Below are 18,187 nucleotides of genomic sequence, written 5' to 3'. Positions count from 1 at the left end.
TGTGGGGGCATATGTGTGGCACTGTGTGGGAATAGCTGTCACTGTGGGGGCATATATGTGTGGCGCTGTGGGGGGCATATCCAGCACTGTGGGGGCATATATCTGTAGCACTGTGGGGGCATATATCTGTGGCACTGTGGGGGCATATATCTGTGGCACTGTTGGGGCATATCTGTCTCTGTGGGGGCATATATGTGTGGCGCTGTGGGGGCATATGTGTGGCCTTTGAGGGAATAGCTGTCATTGTGGGGGCATATATGTGTGGCGCTGTGGGGGGCATATCCAGCACTGTGGGGGCATATGTGTGGCACTGTGGGGGCATATTTGGCACTGTGGGGGCATATCTGTGGGGACATATTTGGCACTGTGGGGGCATATGTGTGTCACTGTGGGGGCATATATGTGTGGCACTGTGGGGGCATATCTGGCACTGTGGGGGCATATTAGTAAATGGCATCAGTTGTGCGGCAGCGGCTCGTGGGGCATAATGTGTAATGGGCATTACGGTGTGGGGAGTATTGCGTAATTGCCATCCCAGTGTGGGGTGTAATGGGCATCACGGTGTGCAACAAAAATGTGTCATTTTTATCACGGTGTGCAGCGTAATATGTAATTGGCATCACAGTGTGCGGCATAATGTGTAATTGTCATCACAGTGTGCGACGTAATGTGTAATTGGCATCATGGATAAATGGTGTATAAGGATTTAAGTAGCCTGTCATTGTTTGGCCTTGATCTGTGAGGCGTACTAGGTCACTGTGTGGGCCTTTATGTTTTTTATGTCACTGTGTGGCCTTCGGCCCGCCAACTAAAGTGTAGGAGGACAATGACAACTCCTGCGGTAACCAATGTCTGGTCATGCAGGTCGCAAAAGTGTGATGTAAGGTAATTGTTTTCCGGCTAGGCCACGCCCTTATATTAAGCCACACCCCCTTTAAATCAAGCCACACCCCTATTTAGGCGCGCGTCTCCGGCGCGCTCAATTTCTTCTATGCCATGTTATGTATTTGGGGGGGGGGGGGGGGGCATTTTTTTTTTTTCGCCCTGGGAGCTAAATTGTCTAGAAACGGCCCTGCATGTTGGGATGTATGTTAGTGCAATTGTATTAATTATTTCCTTCACGCCCAACTCACCTCATTTACATTAATTACTCCCTATACCACCAATTCACCTCAATTCCTCCACTGCCAACTCACTACTATTAAATTAATTATTTCTTGGTTGAAACTTCTGTCAACCATCCCTCTTGCTTTTTATTTCCTCTTCATCCAGATCATTTTAATTATGCTCACCTCCCAACTGCCCTTAATGACTCCACACCCAAATCACCTCAATTACTTCCTCCGTAATGTTATTGCACCTCCCCATTTACCTCTGCTAGGTGGGTTGTGGTACTAACTATACTATGAGAAACTACTATTATATACTTTATACCTATCCCACAGATGGATGTGGGAGAAAACTTTGCATAGTGTTAAACTCTGCATTAAGTCCTCTATTTGTATTTATTTATTAACAGTTTCTTATATAGCGCAGTAAATTCTGTTGCGCTTTACTAAAGGAGATAGTGATACAACAAACAGGGTATTTACAGACAGTCAAAAGGTGGGAGGGCCCTGCTCGCAAGCTTACAATCTATAGATTAAAACATCATGTCCAACACCAGTAACAGGGGTTCAAAAATAAATCAATAATACTTGAAACGGCGGGCAATTACTTAGGTATCACATGCGAGGCTACATGCAATACCTCGGCATAAAATGCATATAAATGGTGGGATTTTGGATGTGTCTAAGTGTACAATCAATAGGTTGACAAGTAATGGTCGACAGGGTCCAAGGGTAGGCAATCAAAGGGTCAACAGGATCAAAAGGTTGACAGTTAAAAGAGACAAAAGGTTGACATGGTCAAAATGTCGACACTAACAATGTTGACGTAGTCAATAGGTCAACATTGAAAAGGTTGACATGCATTTTTCATTTATTTTTTGGGGTTGACAAAGGTCAGGATACATTTTTCATGTAATTTTGTGTCTATGTCGACATAAGACGGCATGTACACAGTATAAGTGTACCGCGTTCCCTTGCCATGCTTTGGGCACTATTATAATCAAACTCTATGCCCACTTGGATGATAAAATATGAACAAGTCTTTTTTTGTATTAAAAAATCATGACAAAAACGCATGTCGACTTTTTCATGTCAACCTTTTGACTGTCGACTCTTTGACTGATGACCAATAGCTGTTGGCATTTTGATTGCCTACATTGTACTATAGATTGTATCAAGGATCGCACTTACAATGCGATCAGGGCAGAATATTACCTTCCAGGATCGCATTGTAAAATGCGATCCCAACGGCAGGATGTATGATGCGGGAGGCACAGGGACAGGGCTCCAAAAACAGCCCGCCCTGCGATGGCCGGAGCTGGAAGGTCTGCGCATGCACGGTTAGCACTGACCCCCTGCCAACCCCACTGCTGCCCGGGCAGTGCAGTGTGTAGTCCATAGGCTACAATGAGCTATCGCCATCTCAGAATGACGATACCCCAGGGATGCCAAGCCGGGCATAGAAACCTATGGGGGATGCAGCCGGCGGCGGTGAAGGCAGGATCGCAGCAGGGATCGGAGATCCTGCTGCAGTCCCCCTTTGATAAATTGGGGGTCTACTTAATATTTGCGGCTAATTGGACTTAGCCGCAAATATTAGTTAATAAATGCCACTGAGCCCGAAGCGTGGCGAGCGAATGCGGAATACATGTAAAGTCATCCGCGTCCCCTCGCGGGGCACGCTGCAATCTCCACGCTTCGGGCTCAGTGGCTCGCCACACTATATAAAATCAACTCCACACCAACGTGGATAGTAGGGGTATGAAAAGGTCAGAGGAAGCGTTCCGTCGCTGCTCGCCATGCTTCGGGGTGGCGTGGATAGTGGGAGGGGTTCCTAAAACCTCATTGTATGTCATTATTGTATACCTAATGGCATTGTACACCCTTTACAATATAAATAAAAGAGCACTGAATACATTACATAGGAAAATCGTATCGCATCGCACGGCCGTTACAATGGCCCATGCAATGCGATGTGATGCGATTTCCCTACGGTGCCGTACGTAAGAAACTTGGGCGCCATTATAGTACACAAGTACTTTGTTTTTAACTTGTGTTTGATGTGTATCTGTATCATATCATCAGAACTGCCTTTTCTGTTATTTTTACAGTATAAAGGCATTAACTGCATTAATAAATCCTAAATGATGAAACCACCACGCACATTCTCTGTACTGTCCATTGTTCGATGTTTGGGCTGACCTTTCCTCACTCCAACCCTCAGGAACACCTGGCATAAAATGCAGCACAACTCAAGCCAACACCAGGTGGCTGTCGGTGGCAGGCAGAGCTGGGCAGCACGTGTCCTAGGGGGACTGTCTCTGCTTCTCTGTGAAATAAACAAACTTGTCATATGAGGGGTGGGGAAACAGTGGCACGGCGGCCGCCATCTTTTATAAGGGCAAACTGAACTAAATCTCTTCACGCCACTCTCCAGGAACACCCTCACGCTGTTCCTGTCTGTTATTACCGTCTCTGCCGTTACATGCAGATACTCCGTTTAGAGTAGACCGAATAAATGTGAGGTCGCCCCGTCGCATGCCTGAGGCGGTGGCCGCCATTTTTGTCGCTGGTAAACCGGAGTGTTGTGAATGAGCGATTGGACAGGCGTTTGGAGTTGGATAAGCCCCTCACTCTCTTCCTGCCCCCGGTCCATAATCGTTAGTAAGTATATGTCAAGGTAATGGGCGGGACAATGGTAGAAGGAGACGTGGCTACAGGGGCTATAAAGAGGGTGGGCAGGCTTAATGGTTGGTTCTGACGCTGGTAGCTGTGCGACCCCGGGGGCTTGCATTTGTTTTTGCTGCTGGGAAGATCGCAGGTAAAGATCTCTGGGCTCCTAATTGTTTTGTGCCCTGACACCCCTCTCTTTCCCAGTCCCCACTGCTTGCTCTTCATTGATAAAGTTATGTTGCATGGGGTCCCCATCTGCACCTCCAGGGGGTTCTCTGGTGTTTATAAGTAATTTCCACTTTTCAGTGTGCTGCAGTGCATTGCATGGCTACAGTGTGCTAGTTGTAGGCAATCTGTAGACCTACAACTCCCACTGCCAGCTATGGGTTGGCAGGCTATGCATTGAGCTGTAATGGCACAGGAATTGCAGTGCCACTACCACTCATCATGCCAGTCCTAGGCTGGGGTGCTCTGCAGCTGCCTGGTTTTCTGGCACCACAAGTTGTTGGTTATATGCTGCAGATCCTTAGGTAAGGTCTTTATTTTGCAGTGGGCATTGGTGAAATGTTTTACTGAGATAGTCGGCTGCTGTGTATGCTAGCATGTACTTCCAGTGAAGCTTTGCACTCTATGGGGTCAAGTCAGACATCGCTGTGAACTTGCATGGTAGCTTATTTTTGATACACTGCGCATGGGTATGGCCTGTACTATGCATGTGCGAGGCTGTGCTACAGTGAAATCCTGCTACATTTTTTTTCTGTTCACAAGGAGATTAACAGGATGTAGGCGTCTGGGTGAGTAAACTGTCGATTTTATACCCTTTACACCGGCGCAAAACCCGGGGTTTTTCCCTAGTGGACCCAGGTCTTCGGTGGTGTAAAAGAGGTTAACCTGTGTCCCATTACACAGGGTAGTGGGCAGTGTAAATGGGTACACCGGGTCATCCCGTTTACAGCAATGGGGAGGTCCAACCTCCGGACAGCATCGTCCTGCGGCCAACATGGAGGTTGGGGGGCGCACACAGCATCCGCTGCTGTACTCTACAGACAGCAGCGGAGACAGTGAATGGATGACTGTGTGCAGCATCCATTTACCTCGTGGATGGGGGTTGGGGGAAGCCCAGCAGCTTAACTTGGTGCTGGGTTTGTTGCCAGCATGGTGATCCTGGCGCTTGGAGAGGATGATATCTCCAAGTGCTGCCCCTGTTTACACTGCGGGTAGGCACAGCAGTGTAAATGGTGCAAATCCTGGATCTGACCTGGCTTGGATCTGTGTTCCAAATTCCGGGTTGGTTGGATCCGGGATATGGTTTTTAAAGGGGTTTTGGGGGAAGTGCTAAGAAATGAATGTGTGCCTAGGAAATGCGCTGGGGGTGTCTTGGAAAATGCAGGTGTGCCTGAGCAGTTTATGGGAGGCTGTGTTGCATCAGCTCCAGACCGAATATGCCTTTTTTCCATTGCACCATCAAATAACGGTGCTTTCACATTGCAAAATGCAGGGTCGCACCGGGACTTTAAACTGTCCAGTCCCAAAGTGATGCTGCCGTTTTTTTTTTTTTTTTTGTTTTTTTTAGCGGCCTAGCAATATTGCCGGTTTGCTGATGTCATGTGGGGTTGGGGCGGAGCATAATAGGGGTGAGGGAGGAGGCAGCACTGCCTCCTCCATCAGTGTGAACAATAACCGGGTCGCTCGACCTGGTTAACCCGTTTACACTGTAGATTTACCCCATATACAGGTTGCTGTACAAACTCCTCTAAAAAAAAAAACAACGAGGTTGTTGCCCATAGCAACCCCTCAGATCCTTTCTCTCGTTTTCTAGGATGCAATGTAGAAATGGTAGACTGAATCTGGTTGCTTTGGCAACATCTCTTCATTTTAAGAAGCTTTTTTATTGGGAGCCATGGACTATAAACTATTTTTGGATTGTGTGGGGAAACCTACACAAACATGGGGGGACTTTGGTTTAACTGTACTAAAAGGGGAGAGAGAGACTCTGCCATTTAGCGGTTGGGAAGAGGCCGGGCATCTCCATCATAGGCTGTTCCATGGTGACTTCTAGGACACCACTTGGATTAGGGATGGACATTGAAATGTGATGGTTTGATTTCACTTTTCTTTTTATTTGATCGTGTTGAAGCCCATTCATCATATGATGGACTTTCGATGTCCATCCCTAGCTTGGATCACTATTGTTGCAGGTGGTATCGCTTGGAATACACTACTCCAGCTGCATTACCCTTAACGCTATCACTGCTGCTTCCTTGGAAGCAGCAGTGATGGAAAATCGAAGCACACGTGAATAACCCACTAATCTGAAAGCCTTCAATATTTACTCTGCATGCTAGATTAAATCTGTACGCACCACTTGCAGTGCAGCACGGTTTATGCAGGAGCACAGTTACTCACTGATTTAGGCCTTAAGGAACAGCTTGTGACCGATCACTTGTGTTATTTTACAACACCATGCTGGCCGTATACCAGACTACTTTCCTTCAACCAACCGTCTTACTAAAATGTTGTTGTTATGCTGGGTACGCACTGAACGATCTACAGTAGATAGTTGCCTCAATTTACCGAGCAGTATATATTGTAATAATCAGGAGTAGACAAACAATATGTCTAGACCTATTGCATTGGCCCTACAACACAGCCGATGGCCTGCGTATTGGCTCATCATACTGTGTCTGGCTGACCCACTGATTACATACCCTCCAACTGTACCGTTTTAACGGGTACAGTACCATTTTTTTAACGGTCTGTACCGGCTAAAATAAACTGTACCGATTGTACCGTTTTTTTAAACATCAGCTCAGGCTGATGGAGGGACTCTGGGAGATGTAGTTTATAACACTGCCGACTGCTCCCCAGGGAGCGTGGGGGAGCCGCCGGCCAAAACTACATCTCCCAGGGTGGTACGACGAAGGTACATACATAGCAGCCTCGCCTCCCCCTGCTCAGGTGGAGACTGCTGTGCTGTTGGGGGAGACGAGACAAGTCACAGTGAACTGTAGTGTGTGACCAAGCCGCCGCTGGGTTGAAAGAGTGGGCGGCGTGATGTCACCAGCGGGCGGCCAAATGTCCAACAGCATGGGGAACGCGGCGGCAGGCAGCGGGGACTTACAGCGGGCAATGTTCCTGCAAGATCCTGCGCAGCTGGCGGGACTGTGACTGACACTTAAAGAAATTGGTATGATATGTAATGGAACAGCTGAGGCCACGCCCCCTTTACCTATGACCATGCCCCTCTGTCTATGGCCACACACCCCTGTACCGATTTTCCTGTTGGAAATGTTGGAGGGTATGTGATTACATGATGGGTTGTCTGGTATTTAGGTGGCCTGTATTATGTAAGTCTCGGCTCGCGTGGGGTCAGATGGCATCAGCGTGTAACCGGGTGAGTGGCATGTCTTGCAGTCATTGTGGGAGTAGCAGTGTTCTCAGCAGACCAGATGTATGGAGAAGTAACTTATGGCAACCAGTCAGCTGCTCTGTTTGACTTTATATTATGCAAATTATAGAGGTTACGTCAGTGCTGATTGGTTGCCATGGGCCACTCCTCCTCTGGCTCACCTCTCCCCCCTTATCACTGCTTCATATATCTGCCTCACTGTGAGAACTTGGGCTGTGCACAAAAGGGTTGCTGCTCCCCAGATGGCTAGCCCTCATGTTCTGTAGGCCCATACTTGTCCTGTTGATCACCAGGCTTCCGTGCCCCATCACCTCATCTAAATCTGAGTTCTTGGTGGGTGTGAGCCAGAGCAGCTGTGGCTTGCTGGTTTGGAGAACCCGTCCCTTCAGAGGGTATTGCTACTGATGCTGGCACATTGCCACAAGATGCTGGCACTGCCCATCTTACCCCTTACTTGGCTACCATTGGGATTTCTTCATAGCCAAGTACCTCTTGTTCCTGCAGGGCAAGCCAGAGAACCAGGGTAGGGTCCCCTCCATTAAATGGCTGTTATTATTGGGGCAGGTACAGGCAATTCGCCCTTCTGTATGCCAGGCTCTGCACCATCCTATAGATTGTAAGCTTGAGAGCAGGGCCCTTTTGACTGTCTGTAAATACCCAGTTTGCTGTATCACTGTTTCCTACTGTAAAGCGCAACGGAATATGCTGCGCTATATAAGAAACTTAATAAATAAATATCATCGTACTGTGTTATGCGCAGCTCTATGGTCAGGGCCTCGACTCTCAGCTGCAGCACTGGGATCTGAATGTAAGCATTGTCGTCCCCGCCCTTCCCAAATGTGTCCCAGGCCCGCTGTGTACAAATTCTCCTGCCAAAGGCTCTGTGGTGGTGGGATCTAGTCTCGCGCTGATACTGTCTGTAGGGAACACTGTTGCACTAAAATGACTCAGACACCCCACTCTCTCCTGGTCACACACTAATGCCATCTGACTGATACAACAGGAGCATAAATGCACGTAATCTAGCCCACCTATGTGCCAGGCTTCTTGTTGGCCAACCTGTAGTGTGATCAGCGGGTTGGCCACACAGCATGATAGCTATAATCTGCCTTCAGCTGTGCTGTAGGCCTGATACAATACAGTATGTGACTTGTCATATTGTTCGTGTATACCAGCTGATCATTAAAAGACCCATAGTTCGATTGGATCAGACAATATCTCCTTAATGTGTTGAATTAAATAAGTTGTTCAATTGGAGGAAACTTGTATTGTACATACAGGGTTGGGAGGCTACCAAAAATCCTACCCGCCCACCCCTGGAAAGGTGCACAAGTTCCTTGCACCCAGACGCAAATGTCACATTCATTTATACACAGTTGAACGATAATTGTTGGAGAACACTATATATCGGGCAAAAAGGATACTTTGAGTATCTAACTATGCCATCATAAGTGGAGAAGATGTATAGCAATCTAACTGTAGACATATATTGCATCCCCAGGTATACATGATCATCCACATCAATGTAAGGTATAGCCCTTATTTGACATCAATTTACAGTTCAATTCAATGTTACCTATAACATAATATGGAGTCTTTGTAATTGACAGTCCCCGTATTACTGTTTGGTTTTTCTAACATGACTGTTCCCACAGGGTGCAGAAGATCTTTCAACCATGACCGGCATGGCTGACAACCACAAGGAGGCCTGGCAAGAACTGATCGGCGCTGCAGAGAAATATCGTAGACAGACTGGGAATGACGTTGTGCTAATCACGGCTTACAAGTCTAAGTTACAATCCCCCTATGCGTACACTGTACACGGGAGCGGTCTGCTCCTGGAGGCCACCCAGCGATACCTTGATGACATTTCTGTAGTGCACAAAACAACTGTTTTTACCAGTCCACTGCCCATCAAGGTGAACAAAGAGTCCCCTGGTGGCAAGCAGAACTCTTACTCAAAGAGCTACCCTTCTATCTATGGAAAAGAAGGCTTTTCATCCCTTGAGGACAATGACCGGTCCATGGCAGTGCCTCAGAGCCACAGGCCTGATCAGCTGCAATCTTTAGATGGACCAGGAGAAGAGGAAGATGACTACAAGCAATGTGACCTACAGAAGTCTGCTGAGACTGTCCCTAGCGACTCTACAGGTGAGGCCTCAAAATCCCAATGGTTTGCAGCCATACTTAAGCAAAGGAAGATGCTGCGCAATCACCAGATGCTATAGAACCCGCAATTAACCCTTTTACTTGGCTTGGGGCCTAATTCAGACCTGATCGCAGGGCATGTTTTGTTAGCAAATGGCCAAAACCATGCAGTACTGCAGGTGGGGTAAATGTAACATGTGCAGAGACAGTTGGATTTGGGTGAGATGTGTTCAAACTGAAACCTAAATTGCAGTGTAAAAAAAATGCAGCCAGTATTTACTCTGCACAGAAACTAGAGAACGTGCCCAAATCTAACTCTGCGCAGGTTACATCTGCCCCATCTGCAGTGCAGCATGGTTTTGTCCATTTGCTAACAAAATGTGCCTTGTGTTCAGGTGGAAGTAGACCCTTTGTGTATGTAACACAATTTGTAACTTCGGTATGCGCTTTGGGTACAAGACTGGTCATAAAAGCTGATGCTAAATCGTACGCAGACAGGCTGCATACAGTGTCCATGCTAAAACTATATATTTAGTACGGGCTGCTATGTATTTAAATGTACCAAACGGATGGGGTCTTACACAAGGAATTTCTAATGTTAGCAAATTTAAATGACAATAGTTGCAGGTAAAGAAATTTAATTTTAACCCCTTCAGTGGTGTGTTTTGCTGGGGCAGGACAAATTTACCAGTCCTGCCCCATCAAAACCCACCACAGAGCGTAGGGCCACCCCCCTCATCTCTGGCGGTCGTATGCTGGCGCTGCCCCAGCCGCCACTCGCATCAGTGACCAAGTGGCATCCTCGGGAGAACTCCCGAGCCGCACCTACTGTCCCCAAGCCTGCTCACTGCAACTAATGGCGGCAGGGGAGCAACATGAGGGGGGAGCTACTACTCTGGAGGGTTGCCTGGAGAGCTGGTGCACACCTTCATATTGGTGTGCAGCTGAGACTGGAAAGTTTCTAAAGTGGTTTAGTGTTCATTCTAGCACTTGCTATCTTTGAAAACCCATGCAGTTCCTCTTCCCTGCCTGGGGTGTCACTGTCTGCTGTGGTGTTTCTAGCACATGTCTGGTTTGCATATCCGTGCTGATATACAGACAACACTGTGCTAGAATAACTACAGCACACAGTGACACCCCAGGCAGGGAAGAGGAACTGCATGGGTTTTCAAAGATGGGGGATGCTAAAATGAACACTACTGTTAATGCTTTCTGGCCTGGATGTATTGTCATCCTATAGAAACTGCCCCGGAGTAGCTTTTCTACCCAATGACTAAAGCCTCTTCTGCTTGAAGTTGTCGTGTTTTTTATTTTTTTTTACTGGCTGTTTGAAAAAAAAAACGAGTTAGAAGCTAATGTTGGAAAGTCACCTCACTTCCTGCTACACGTGATGAGTATCCCATATTCCAACAACCTGCCCCCCCCCCCACCCCTGGTAGAGGCCAGGTCTGTGTTTTTTTGTTCTTTTTTTTTATAGAGAAAGCAATCTTTCTATACTTGCTTTGATCACTTTAGGGCAGGGGTAGGTAACCTTTGGCCCTCCAGCTGTTGAACTACACATCCCAGCATTCCCTGCTACAGCTTGGCTATTTGGCCATGCTAAAACTAGTGTTCCTGCTAGGCTGTTTTAGCGGGGCGCTGCGCCCTGCCCGATTTTTCTTTTCAGGGCAAAATGCGCCCTGCTAGCAGTGCCCCGCTAAAACAGCGTGGTGCCTGCCCCGGCCGTTTGCACGGGGAAGCGCAGCGCCGCCTTAGACGGCGCTTCCCCGGCAGCACGGTAACTTCGGCGGTGCTGGCCCCACCTCCTTTAGTGACGGAGCCGGCCGGGCCCGCCCCTTTTCGCGACGTCGCGGCCCAGGCACGCCCCTTTTCGAGACGTCGTGGCCTGGGACCGCCCACAATTGTGAAGTCGGCTGGCCCGGTCTGCCCTCCTTGCGCTGCGGCGCCCTGCCCGCCCTCATTTCTAGAGGGAACACTATAAAACTGTTGCAGGGCATGCTGAGATGTGTAATTCCCTATTTCTATTTAACACATCTGGTACTTGCAAGAACTGAATTGACTGCTGTGGTAGACACATCTACTGTATTTTAATTTTCAAAAATATAGCCCTCTGTATTTAAAAACCGTAATGATATCCGCCCATACCAGCCAACCTGGAACACTGATATGTCACTTGGGGTCTAGTCGCTCAAGGGATAGGCGTTGTGGCTAGAGAAAATACAATTCAGTTTGGCTTAAAAGGTATCTTTTAAATACAAGGTTTAGGCTGTGAGTTTAATGCCAATATGTAAATGACCATGCTCCAGTCACTGACAGTTAACATTTTAATGAATTGGCTATTGACATTCATTACAGTATAACCAAAACAATAACCTAATGGTCAGTATAGTGTGGCATGGATCTAGTCCTCATCGCCGATCTGAGCCCTTCAGGAAGCTGGTGACTTAGGGCCGGAACTGTTTCTTCAGGATGGCACTCGGAGTTTGACCTAGGGCCACTTCCACAGCCAGCATCCTTGGACATCTAGTCCATGGTCTTGGTGCCCTCACACTGCTTCCATGATGTGGCCCACAGGTGCAGTTCATCCGGTTTCAGAATGCAGCTGTTTAGGACCTCTTTGCAGGCCCCTATCTATGCACTGATTCATGGTATAAGATGCACCATTGTCGTGAGACTGGTCTCTCCAACTGACTACATATGTTCTGTAAATGCCCAATATTAGATCTCTTTAATTTAAGTCTAAACTCAATAGCTACTCCGGTTATTGTACATTAGTCAATCACAAGTGCAGCCTAATTTGTGTTAGTCTAGGCTCCATAACTGGCATTCGAGCATGTATCAAGCCTCCAACTTCATCGTATAGGCAGCCGATGTAGTAAGACCACCTTTTGTCCTAAAAAGGTGGTGGCCACCTCTGACACACAGTACTATAGAATTTAGCTTCATGCATTCAGTATGGGATGCAAACACTCCTTAAAAAAAAAAAAAAAAAAAAAAAACAATTCTGCCTAATGCCACCAGCAGTGCCATATATACACATAATGCCACCAGCAGTGCCAGTTACACAATCATCCCCCAACCAGCCAGTGGTGCAAGTCTAAAAAAAAAAAAAAAAATTAGTGGTACTGTGTGCGCATGCCAAAAAATGGGTATTGCCAATGAATATGGGGGCATGACCCCAATAGAGCCAGATAAACATATGCCCCCGCCAGTGCCAGAATTTCCCACCAGCAGTGCAACTCACCGCTGCTGCTACCATCTGCTGCTGTTGTCTGGGAGAGGAGAGTGCAGCATGCACCTCTCCTACCCTCACCCCCAGTCCTGTGTCCTTCGGCAGTCGGTCCGCAAGCCAATCAGGAGCCAGCCTGCAAGCTCTGATTGGCTGACGGACTAGCCACATTTTAAATGGTCACAGGGACACCGTGTGGAGCGGAGAGATGCGCTCTCCTCCCCTCCGAAGGGAAGTGGCTGAGGAGACGCAGTAGGATAGGCTGCAGAGGTCCTGGAACACCGTTCCTGATGTTTTAAAGAAGACCTTCAGAAAAGGCGTTCTGGACCAAAAATAGCCCTGCGCCTTGAAGAGTAAGTAAAGAGGCATCCTAACAGTCCAGGTTTTAAGTATATCAATGCTTGGGTACAGGTGACTTAATTAGTATTAGTCTATCTGGTTTAACGTCTATGCTCAACCATGTACAGTCTTAAAACCTGGATGTTTTGGTTGCCTTGAGGACCACGTTGGGAACTTCTGCCTTAACAAATCAATGGCTCAGTCTGCAACTGCCATAAAATGGCTGCTTTTTTCCGTAGGTTTGATTGACTGGATACATTTTTCACCCACTGAGCACTTTGTACTGTACAGAATGGCTAAATTAAAACTAGGTTTCCTTGGCAATTCAGGAATGTGCGAGTTTGGACATCCTCCACTAGATGGTGCTGCTGGCTCACTTTGTAGTCTTTCATGTTACTCTGTACTATCTGTTATCTCTGCAGGACTGTTTGTGATGGATGAAGACTCAAATAGCCAAGACTGTGAACCTTTCTTTGAATCTGACGTGGAAGAGAGCACTGATGGTAAGACCCCTGTGTTGGGTAAAGATGGCTCAAAACTACCCTGTATTCATATTATTTCACTGAATGTTTATTTGTATGCAATAGGCCAATGAGAAGCCTTAAAACTGTTTTGCCCCTTTATAAAGGATTGCCGCTCTATAAAAAGTCAGATCATCTAATATCCTGAAACTCTCACCCTATTGTGTATCCCCTCCAACACTGTGTGTATGAACTATACAAAATTGCAGCACATTACGATACTCTATTCAACCAGAATGTACTCTTGCAGATGGGAGCCTGACGGAAGAAGCCCCTGGACACCCTCTACCCCAGAACAACTATCAGCAGTATGCAAAGTCTCTCCCGGTCACTGTGCCTGTCTGGGGCTTCAAGGAGAAGAGACAGATTAACAAGGCCTCTGACGAGGAACCTGGCAAGGTGAGGAGGGTTGCCACTATTGCAGTGATGCTCTAAAAGTGCGTACACACGGGCTATAATCGCTATATGCCCTGTGATAAATCTCATGCACTATATCACATGTAACCGGGGAGCTGGGGTGGGTGCTGAGCGGCAGTCGCTGGTGAGAAGCAGTGGGACTGGTAGTGGCGGTTATTAGAATTGTAAGTGTCAGATGACTGTCCAGCCTCTGGCTGAAAGAGCACTCTCCGCAAACTCACTTCTGGTCATTTGACTTCTAATATCAGTCGTGCCTGTCCCGCTGATCACCAGTACCGCATTCCCCACTGCTTCTTGCCAGCCACTATTGCTCAGCACCTGCAGCTCCACATTACTCGTTGCAGAGGTAGGACCCACTGAAAGGTGTGTGCCAGCAGTGCGGTACTGCTGGCACACCTCAGATTTGGACCTGATTAAAAGCACCTGCAATGTGCCGCTGATGGATCTGACAGATTGAACCTGCTGCAGGTTCAATCTGTAGAGTCCCACCTGATGCGCACAGAACTGCGGGTCGAATGAGGTGTCAAACACATCTGATTTCTCGGCCCGATCCATCGGAATTGAGCAAAATCCAATAAGTGTATCGGGGCCTTATGAGGGAAGTCCAGAAATAGACCCTTCTGTCCCTCCTGGAGAGTGTTATGTTGGGAGGTAGGTCTATGCTAATCCACAAAGTACTTACTACCATTACCCAGCTTTGATACAGAGCACTGTCCATAAAGTGCACCTACAGCAATAGATAGAACATTTTAAGTACCCTAATCATTTACACATGCTAAGTGCAAGGACTTCCTAGTGACACTTCATTTGCCCGCCCCATAGACTGCTGGGAAACGAAGATCAATTGTGTGACGTAGAGAAAATACACACCACCTGATGCCTTCTATATTTTATTTATTGGTAGGGGCAGTCCCTTTGAAGAGTCTTCAGTGTCCATATTATAAAGCCAGCATTCTTTTTTGGTGTTTGATGTTCCTTATTAATGTTTAGTTTTTGTGTAAAGTTTAGGGTACTTCCCGTCGGTGCGCTTGGCTTGTTCTGCCATAGGATAAGCAAGTTTGTATGTCAACACTAAACTAAGCTTCTCTCTCCAGTTCCCATCGCCAGACCTAGATCGTATTGCTGCTAGCATGAGGGCGCTGGCTCACGACACCACGCAGCCGTTCGGTGACCTCCCGCGGCCTCGGCTGAACACTGGCGACTTCCACACAAAATACAGGAAGTATTAAGCGCTGAGCGGCTCAATCTGCCAACTGGTCTGAACACTAAAGACTCTTTCCTCTTCTATGAATCAGCAGATGATGCTCCATAGGTATGACCCCTGCCCACCCATTAGAAGGCTGACTGGTTTCCTTTCTATTGTGGTCAACTGAATTTTTTTAAATTTTGCCTTTAAATTTCCTTTTCCACCTCCCCCCCCCAAGTTGTCGGATTTGACAAAGGTGGGTTCCATAGCAAGATGATAACAAATTTTACCCCTTTTTTAACATTGCCTCAATAAAAAGGGGAATTCACCCTTGTGTCTGTCTCGATTTTTATAAATTGTCCTATGTGGGACCGGTTCCTAAACTCTTTTCAAGGCAGGTTGTATAGATACTCATGGCTATTAGAAAATGGACCAAAAATTTGCGGCAAAAAAAATAAATTTGAATATCCCTTTTACATGGGACTTCTACCCAGGGTGGTCGGTGGTACCGGCGCTTGGATCTCCAAGCGCCATCCCCGTTTACACTACGGGTCGGCACCGCAGTGTAAACTGAGCAAATCCTGGATCCGACCTGGCTTGGAATCTTGTTCCAAATACAGGGTCGGATTTGGGTGAAAAAGAACTATGAATAAGAATGAGCAGAACCACAATTTAACTCTATTCTAAAAGGTCTGACAAGCTTACAAAAGTGCATTTTGCTGTAATCTGAAGTGTGGATTTCTGTATTAAACCGTGCACCTTACAGCTTCCCTGGCCTGTGTCGTCCACTTCCATCATCTCCCAGGTACTGGACCTGCTCCAGTATCCTTCTCTCAACAGTGTTTGAAATTGAAAGCAAATACTAAATGGTGCTCTAAATCTGAACGTCAATGGCTGGTATTCTGTTGCACAGATGTATTGTTCCACCCACCTCTAATATAGATAATAAGGATTCATTTTGAGAAAGTGGCGGCACAAACTCTTGGGTCTTATGCACAAGCGCTAAGTTTATTTAATGCTAAGCAATTGGAGATCAGGGATCCAAGGCTTGGCCAGGCCATCCTATCAGGCACAAGCAAGTGTTTGGTAGTACATTTGTCTAATAAAACAAATGTCACCCAGTGAGTCGGACCTCTTATCCTAAGAACTAAATGGCTGATTCAGCCATATCTGAATCTGGTTCACCAGCAGTTGGACATCTAGTGCAGGCCTGGCCAACCTGTGGCTCTCCAGATGTCGTCAAACTACAAATCCCATCATGCCTTGCCACAGTTTTGCTATAAGGGAGTGTTACAACTGTGGCAAGGCATGCTGGGATTTGTAGTTTCACAACATCTGGAGAGCCACAGGTTGGCCTGTCCTGATCTAGTGCATTTGTATCTCCAAAGTACTACACAGGCCTCAGACAGGGCCGTCTTGTACACCTACAGTCCTTCTGCCCTTCAGCTGATGTATTTGTCAGTTATAGCTGTAACACATTCTGCTACTGCTGTTGAGGGTGTAGTCCGGGCACGGGATTCTGCGTCGGCTGCTCTGTACAGGTTGGCTGATCGCCTCACAAGTTGTTTTCTACAAGAGAAGATCACTTATTTTTGGTCGCGTGAACAGATCTATGTTAGGATCCAGTCATCTTGCTGGCTGCTGTCCATTACTCAATGGTTCCGTAAAAGGCTCTCGGCAAGTCCAAGCTGGCTGCCAACAGGAAGTATGAATTTTGTGCCGGATTCTGACCCATGTGCAACTGTCTGAAAATTGCCACGATTTTCGGACCATTGCAGTGTGTGTGTGTGTGTGTGTGTGTGTGTGTGTGTGTGTGTGTGTGTGTGTGTGTGTGTGTGTACACGTCCTATTGCTCGAACACTTAACAATCTGTTTTAGTTCCAACAGGGAGCACTGGTTTCTGGGAGCAGCCCAGAAAACGCAGTTGTGTCTGGGCTGCTCCTGCGAGAGAGCTGTGGTGGCTTCAGCAATAGACCGTCACTATGATAGGAAACCATGGCTGGCTTGGCTGCGCAGTCAGGGAAGCGGTCTGTCATGTGCAAGCGCTTTGCTGTGTATCGATGGGCACATCACTGGGCGGGACTGGCATGCGGGGTCGCAATGTCCTGTGCTAGGGGAGTCTTCTGCAGGATAAAGCCTGAGGTTAGAGTTTTTTGTAAAATTTCACAAAACTGCAAGCAGTCTGAATCGGGCCCTTGGCCCACAAGCTGGTTGTGACTATTCATATAGAATCCTTAAAACGAAAAGTCCTGTACCTATGACACTACCATGCCTTCAGTTATGTAATACTGTGGTCGTGTATTTCTAGCAATGTATATGTATCACTTTTTATGCCCGTTGTAAAGAATAGGCTAAAGGGCTGCTGCTGTAGGTCTGGATTTGGTTGAACAGGAGATCTCCAGGTTGGTGGGTGATCGGTGTGTACTGATGCGTCTGGTGTTGATAGGTGTACTGGGTAATACAACATTATTCAGGCTTTCATGTGCAGTTTATCTAATGCCAGTTAAAACCATTTTTAATGTCGTCTTTTACATTTGGGGACTCCCAAACTACATAAGCTCTGACTCCTATGGAAACCTAGGGGGAAATGTAATAGGAGGAGAAATTCAGAAAGTGAGAGAATTGGTAAGAAAATCCAATGCTTTAAAAGCGGCAATCATTTACACTGCAAAACCAGTGTGGGGTGTTTTTTTTTTTTGTTTTGTTTTTTTTTTGGGGGGGGGGGGGGGTTTTGCAGTGTAAAAGATTGCCGCTTTAAAAAAAATAAATGGAGATTTCTTACCAAATCTCTCACTTTCTGAATCTCTCCCCTTGTTCTACACAATACCTGTCTGTGGTCAGCCTATAGTTTGTGTTGTAGCTGCCTTCAGCAATTGGGCCATAAGCTGCCCTGTGTTTTGCCTGTCTGAGGTCATAGGTCCATATCCCAACAAGAAAGATGAGCTTGTTTACTGTGTGGAACTTGGTAGCCTCTTTCATAGAGGACAAGGCACAGAAGTGTAAGGAAGGTCATCTAACAATGGTGCTACCCACAATGCATCACTGCTGCGCATCATGCACCTGCATCTGAAGAGGTCGTTTTTTGCGTTGCCCAACTCTGGACAAACTGGCTCCACAGGTGTTGTGAAACTACAAGTCCCCGCATGCGGTGATGCT

At 47.0% G+C, this 18,187-nt stretch overlaps 1 protein-coding gene across 2 annotated transcripts; it reads left to right on the top strand.

The window, feature by feature from the left end:
* The first annotated feature begins 3,509 nt into the window (after nucleotides 1–3,509).
* AKT1S1 (AKT1 substrate 1) lies at nucleotides 3,510–15,359 on the top strand. 2 transcript variants are annotated; one of them, XM_083162373.1, is made up of 5 exons: nucleotides 3,510–3,773; nucleotides 8,847–9,342; nucleotides 13,330–13,410; nucleotides 13,679–13,827; nucleotides 14,940–15,359. In XM_083162373.1, exons 2-5 carry the CDS (start codon nucleotides 8,868–8,870, stop codon nucleotides 15,072–15,074), a joined length of 840 nt encoding a protein of 279 aa, XP_083018499.1. In that variant the 5' UTR covers nucleotides 3,510–3,773; nucleotides 8,847–8,867; the 3' UTR covers nucleotides 15,075–15,359. The 2 variants fall into 2 exon arrangements, with proteins under 2 accessions (XP_083018499.1, XP_083018498.1); XM_083162372.1 differs by lacking the exon at nucleotides 3,510–3,773 and adding an exon at nucleotides 3,780–3,930.
* Nucleotides 15,360–18,187: the final 2,828 nt, after the last annotated feature.

Source organism: Crinia signifera, chromosome 19 (genome assembly GCF_055691185.1).
Source record: "Crinia signifera chromosome 19, ASM5569118v1, whole genome shotgun sequence".
NCBI lineage: Eukaryota > Metazoa > Chordata > Amphibia > Anura > Myobatrachidae > Crinia > Crinia signifera.
This window is presented reverse-complemented; position numbering and strand designations above follow the sequence as displayed.

Coding starts and splice junctions, on each gene's coding strand:
- AKT1S1 (XM_083162373.1), top strand. CDS start 8,868: ATGACCGGCATGGCTGACAACCACAAGGAGGCCTGGCAAGAACTGATC. Junction 13,411..13,678: donor CGTGGAAGAGAGCACTGATG/GTAAGACCCCTG, acceptor GTACTCTTGCAG/ATGGGAGCCTGACGGAAGAA. Junction 13,828..14,939: donor CTGACGAGGAACCTGGCAAG/GTGAGGAGGGTT, acceptor TTCTCTCTCCAG/TTCCCATCGCCAGACCTAGA.